We start from the raw sequence: 6,428 nt of genomic DNA, 5'->3' as shown, positions 1-6,428 counted from the left end.
GCATCACGCACGTAGTCTTCATTGTACCGGTGCCAACAGTCAATGACTTCGTGGCCCGGTTTCTTGCACAGCTCATAGCGCGGCCGACGGTTGTTGTTGTTGTAGCCACCGCCGTTGTAGTCGTTGTTGTTGTAGTTGCCGCGGTCGGTGTTGCCGCGATCACCACCACCAGGGCGTCCCTGGCCCTGGTTGCTGCTGCGTCCTCCACTGCCACGACCGCGCCCCGATTGGCCACGCCCACGGCCACGTCCGCGAGACGCGGCATTGACAGAAGATTGGCGTAGGTTACCGCCTTGAAGCATGCTGAGACAGGCATCAAAGCTGAGAAGCTGGTTGTACAACTCCTGGACAGTGACCGGTTCGGTCCTTGCAGCCAACGCCGATATCACAGGGTTGTAGTCGATGTCGAGACCCGCTATGACGTGAGAGATGATCTCGGCGTCTCCGAGAGGAGCACCAGCGCATGCAACTTCATCTGTGAGAGTTTTAATCTTGCCAAGATACTCGGCCATGGTTAGATTACCTTTCTGCAGGTTTGTGAGCGCCATCCTCGTGTTGATCTTCTAGGCTTGCGTTTGTGCGGTGAACATCGCATGGATGACGGCCCACACTTCGGCCGGCGTCTGGAGCATGGCAACTTGGGCGAGGACCTCTCGAGAGAGAGATCCCATAAGGTATCCTTGTACCTGTTGCTGTTCAGCGTACCAGATTGGTCTCGCATGATTAGCAATCTGCTCGTCCTTCCCATTGTTGGTGATGGTGATGGTGGCAGGAGGCGCCGGCGTTGCGGCGTCGAGGAAGTGCTCCATCTGTGCGCCCTTGATCTAGGGTAGCACGACGGCCTTCCAGAGGAGGAAGTTTGTCCTTGTAAGCTTCTCTGTTGGAGGTGGACTGAGGGAGATCGAGCTGCTGGACATGAAGGATGGAGCAAAGGTGGATGATGATGATGATGAGGCTGTGGATGGCGTGGTATAGCTCTCAACTCGATCTTGTTCCCCTCTCTGTCGCGATCAATAGATTGGTTTGCTCTCGGCGGCTAGACGTACGAGGAAGTGGCTCTGATGACCATATGAGGAAGCGTAGAACCCTTTGTCTCGGGCCGCATTGTATTTATAGGATAGATATCTTGACATACAAATTGATCCTCTAGGAGGTTACAAGAGATAAGAGAGAGAGGTAAAGAGATAAGAGGAAACTTAGTTTAAACTAATTTCCTATCTCCCCTAATAATAAAGCGTGCAGTGCTTCTGTCGTCCGTCGACGGTCATTTTGCAGAAAAGCCCTCACAGTTTCAGTTAATTAACCGGACTGTAAGTCAGAACGAACCGTTTTCTGTAGTTTTGCAGAAAAGCCCTCACAGTTTCAGTTAATTAACCCGCAGTCCAACTGTAAGTCAGAACGAACCGTTTTCTGTACTTTTGCAGAAAAGTCCTCACAGTTTAGAATAATCAACCCACGGTCCATATTTTAGTCAGAGTCGAACCGTTTTTTGCATTTTACAGAAAACACCCTGATGTTTCAGGTAACCAACCCGCCGTCTCTATTTAAGTCAGCCGAAACGTTTTTTTGTTTTAACAAAAAAACCCTGACTTTTCAGTTAATCAATCCATATTTTATGTAAAACAAAATTATCCACACATGCACACCTTTGAAAAATCTCGTGGGAAGAAACAACATATTTCTCATCTTATTCCGACTGATTGTACATTCAAACGCGTTTTCGTTCTGTGAGCACTGAGGTCATCGTCGACAACACAAATGTGATGTCATGTGAAAATATATTACGTTCAAAGCGTGTGTTATTTTCTCTTCCGTTGCAACCCACGGTCTTTTTTCTAAGTACCTATACAATTTATCTAACATGCATGAACCCGTTTCCCGGGCTGTCGATCGGCAAGCAATCAATCGATCCAACATTGAGCGAACGTACGCACAAGTACAGGAAGAGAAAGAGAAGTGTCACCAGCACGAGTCATGTATTCTTCTTTACAAAATTTTCCACTGAACAATTCTTCCAAATCAAAATCACGAGACGCCATGGAGGTGGAAGATTGGCAGCACAAGTACGAGCCTGCCCTATCTTATTTTTTTCCGTCCTCCGCCACTTTCCATGCATGCAGCCCCCCTAGCATAGATAGAGAGAAAAAAAAACTCAAGCAGCCGGATGGTGACCAATTAGCGAACGGCACCATGACGGGTGCGCCCGAGTGCGCCGTGCATCCGTCAGTATCCGATTTGAACGGACGAGTTGAACATTTGACTCGTGTCGCGCGCGTCGACCTCGGATCCAACCTTCCTAGCAGCATAGTACGTAGGCCGCGCGCGACCAGGACCATTCCAACGCCCACCCCGCCACGCCGCTTCCCGGATCCACCTATATATACCCCGCACCAAGCACGGACTCCATTCACCAAACTCAGCAGCAAAGCAAGCTAGCTAATCACCAGCTCCTCCGCTTCTTTTCCTGCTCTCGGAGTTCATTAACCAAGCCTTCTCTCTGCCTCCTAACCTTCTTTGCTCCTAATCCAGTGCTAAATTATTACCTACTTACAAGGAATGGGCAGCTTGGGCACCAACCCCACGTCCTTCTCCGCCTTCCCCGACGACAAGGCGGCGTTCGAGCCGCTCAACCCCGAAGATGTCCGTGCATACCTTCACAAGGCCGTTGATTTCATCTCCGACTACTACACCAACGTCGAGTCCATGCCCGTTCTTCCTAACGTGAAGCCGGGATACCTGCAAGATGAGCTCACCGCGTCCCCGCCGACACACTCCGCGCCGTTCGACGTCACCATGAAGGAGCTCAGGACATCCGTCGTCCCCGGCATGACGCACTGGGCTAGCCCCAACTTCTTCGCCTTCTTCCCCTCCACCAACAGCGCCGCAGCCATCGCCGGCGACCTCATCGCCTCGGCCATGAACACCGTCGGATTCACGTGGCAAGCCTCGCCTGCAGCCACCGAGATGGAGGTCCTCGCTCTGGACTGGCTTGCGCAGCTCCTGCGCCTGCCCACCACCTTCATGAATCGCACCAGCACTGGTCGTGGCACCGGCGGTGGTGTCATCCTCGGCACAACGAGCGAGGCAATGCTTGTCACGCTAGTTGCCGCCCGTGATGCAGCACTGCGTCGAAGCGGCTCTGTCGGCGTGTCTGACATCCCACGCTTGGCTGTGTATGCTGCCGACCAGACTCACTCCACGTTCTTCAAGGCGTGTCGCCTTGCAGGCTTCGACCCCGCCAACATTCGCTCCATCTCTACTGGGCCGGAAACAAACTATGGGCTCGACCCAGCCAAGCTTCTTGAGGTCATGCAAGCTGATGCCGACGCCGGTCTTGTGCCAACATATGTTTGCGCCACCGTGGGCACCACGTCTTCCAATGCCGTCGACCCGGTGGGCGCCGTTGCCGATGTTGCCGCCATGTTCAATGCGTGGGTCCATGTCGATGCTGCTTACGCTGGCAGCGCGTGTATCTGCCCGGAGTTTCGCCACCATCTCGACGGTGTCGAGCGCGTGGACTCCATTAGCATGAGCCCACACAAATGGCTTCTCACGTGCCTCGACTGTACATGTCTCTATGTCCGTGACGCTCACCGACTGAGCGACTCATTGGAGACCAACCCGGAGTACCTCAAGAACGACGTCACGGATTCCGGTGAGGTCACCGATCTTAAGGACATGCAGGTCGGTGTCGGCCGACGCTTCCGTGGTCTTAAGCTTTGGATGGTCATGCGCACCTACGGTACCGCAAAGCTCCAAGAGCACATCCGTAGTGACGTCGCCATGGCCAAGATGTTTGAAGATTCCGTCCGTGCCGACAACAGGTTTGAAGTGGTCGTGCCGAGGAACTTTGCTCTTGTGTGCTTTAGGATCAAGGCAAGGGGAGACATGACGGAGGAGGATGCCGACGAGGTCAACCGCCTTCTAATGGAGAATCTAAACAAGACTGGCAAGGCTTATCTTGCGCACACCGTGGTCGGTGACAGATTTGTGCTTCGTTTTGCTGTTGGGTCATCGCTGCAGGAGGAGAGGCATGTGAGAAGTGCATGGGACCTCATCAAGAAGACTACCAGCAGTATCATGGATTAAGTGCACTGACCAACTGTTCAGGGAGCTATACAAATCCCTATATTTAGGGGACAACTATTATTTTATTTTTTTCCTTTGATTCTGATTATTATTTATTTAGACATGTGGTTCTTATTCCTTTTTGTGATCTATAACGACCGAGGGTCTATATATATATAGCAGGCCGGTACCAAAGAAGTTGATTATAGACTGTAAAAAGACTTTGTATTATAGATCAAGGGTCTATATATATAGCAGGCCGGCACCAAAGAAGTTTCTTATATTGAATAAACATGAGATAATTTTTTGTATTTGTTACTGCACTCTCTTAGCAAGTAGCGGATGCATGCCTATGCATCTGGATCAAGAAATATACGTTGCACTCAGTTGGTTTTTAGGTTTTTAAGCGTGTTCTCATCTTTCCATTAATTAATTGGTCCTACCTATATGCCATACAATGGCATCTCCAAAGTCCAGATCGAGCATATACTTGTACGTCTGAATTAATGGTACTTGCAACGCATGTCTGCAGCATTAACAAAGGGAAAAGACTGGGTTAGAGTTATGACAGGACGTAAATATTTAACTGATCGATTTAATTTACGTCCAACGCTTGATGCGAATTCGCAAATGAGGGAACAATCGACAAATAATTTCATGTTTCAGTATGAATGCAGCTTAATTAAAGCTTTGAATCAAACAAAGCAAAGAAATACAAGTGGCCAAATAGGAGTACTAGAGTAGGACACAGTACTACAGTACTAAGAGACTGTTTAGTGAATGGAACCATTGGCAATTGCAACCAGTCACCCATCCGTCACCCACCTGAAATTATACATCAGATGATTCACTCGTGGGATTAGCTATTTTTTTCTAGCAGGTTATTGTAGCGGGTTGTTTTGTTTGGGTTTTACTAGCAAAAGTGTCCGTGCGTTGCAACGTGAGAAAACAATACCACACTCTTTTAATCTTTTTATAATCATTTTGATTTATTAAAATAATAAGCTAACTAATTAATGTAGTCAGTCCTATCCTATTTTATTGAGAAATCAACCCGTCCATTGTTAATTCCACCATGATGAGAAATTGAGCGGAACAAGCAAAGCAAAACAAAAAGGTTACGTGAATTGATCAATGGACCGTTATCTTATTTCACTCATGGGGTAGAGAATGTGAGGTCAGATGACAAACTGAAGGTGGTGTTCCATTCTCTGTCTCTACAAAAATGCAATCTTACATTCAATACATTCATTCATCAGCAAACAAATCTCCACAAAACAAAATTTCTTGCCGGTGCTTGGCACACGGTTGGAGGCATGGGGAGGGGATCTCACCAGATGATGAGTTCCTGCTGAAGGAGGCGATACGATGAGGGGAGCAAGGGTTAGGTGCCTCTATCTGGCCATAAGGAGTCGCCGTTGCCGCGCCATAACCTCGGAGTTCCCCGTGTGAGCCATGGAGGCCCGCCTCCACCTGCAAGTACTTCGCTCTGCCGCGCGGCGATGAGGGGAGCAAGGGTTAGGTGCCTCTATCTGGCCATAAGGAGTCGCCGTTGCCGCGCCATAACCTCGGAGTTCCCTGTGTGAGCCATGGAGGCCCGCCTCCACCTGCAAGTACTTCGCTCTGCCACGCCTTATCCGCGCGCCGCCGTCGTTCTGCATCGAGCAGACGCATCATCCTCAGTCACTGTAGCTATCACATTGATTTGATCCAGAAGCTGTGCTCGAGCGCCGAAACGGGGGCATCAAGCGGGCAGAGGTACGGCCACGGAGGCGGGTGGGTTGAGATCGACAACAGTGGTGGTTGAGGTCGGCCGCGGCGGCGAGTGGTGTGGCAGCGGCCTGGGCACAGGCCAGGGTGGACCAGGATCGACGCGATGCGCACGAGCGCCGCAACGGGGGCAGTGAGCGGGGAGAGGTACGACCGCGGAGGCGGGTGGATTGAGATCGGCAGCGGTGGCGGTTGAGGTCGGCCGCGGCGGCGAGTGGTGTGGCGGCGGCCTGGGCACAGGCCAGGGTGACCCAGGGTCGACGGAAGGAGGCGATGCGTACGGGTATAATTTTTGCAGCGAATCGTTGTTTTTTTTTGGCGTTGCAGATAAATGATGGAGCGCGGGTTGAATGACAAAAATTACAGGGACTTTTTTTATAAAAATACCGCGGTGGGTTTTTTGACGAAAGCAATAGCCGCTTTATTATTAGGTATAGATCTACACTGCCTTGGGTTTTAATTATGTATGTCGTGTTGGGCTATAGTTGAGACAATATTTGTTCTGACAAGACACTAAAGTTGTTCGATGGATGATTGTGATGTCCTTACAAATTTCGGCCTCGGTGTAGCCGTGTTGGTTGTGTGAGCCT

General features: G+C 50.4%; 1 protein-coding gene and 1 non-coding gene across 2 annotated transcripts; one reads left to right on the top strand and one right to left on the bottom strand.

Annotated features, from left to right (window-relative positions):
• Positions 1-313: 313 nt before the first annotated feature.
• On the bottom strand, positions 314-452 carry LOC123433780. Its single transcript, XR_006625094.1, has one exon. It is a non-coding gene; the product is annotated as a small nucleolar RNA Z247 (small nucleolar RNA).
• A 2,055-nt stretch (positions 453-2,507) lies between these two features.
• On the top strand, positions 2,508-4,379 carry LOC123431051 (tryptophan decarboxylase 1-like). The gene has a single exon (XM_045114864.1). The coding sequence runs from the start codon at positions 2,557-2,559 to the stop codon at positions 4,087-4,089; it is 1,533 nt and encodes a 510-aa protein (XP_044970799.1). The 5' UTR covers positions 2,508-2,556; the 3' UTR covers positions 4,090-4,379.
• The last annotated feature ends 2,049 nt before the right edge of the window (positions 4,380-6,428 follow it).

Source organism: Hordeum vulgare, chromosome 2H, assembly GCF_904849725.1.
Source record: "Hordeum vulgare subsp. vulgare chromosome 2H, MorexV3_pseudomolecules_assembly, whole genome shotgun sequence".
Taxonomy (NCBI): Eukaryota; Viridiplantae; Streptophyta; class Magnoliopsida; order Poales; family Poaceae; genus Hordeum; species Hordeum vulgare.
This window is presented reverse-complemented; position numbering and strand designations above follow the sequence as displayed.

Coding starts and splice junctions, on each gene's coding strand:
- LOC123431051 (XM_045114864.1), top strand. CDS start 2,557: ATGGGCAGCTTGGGCACCAACCCCACGTCCTTCTCCGCCTTCCCCGAC.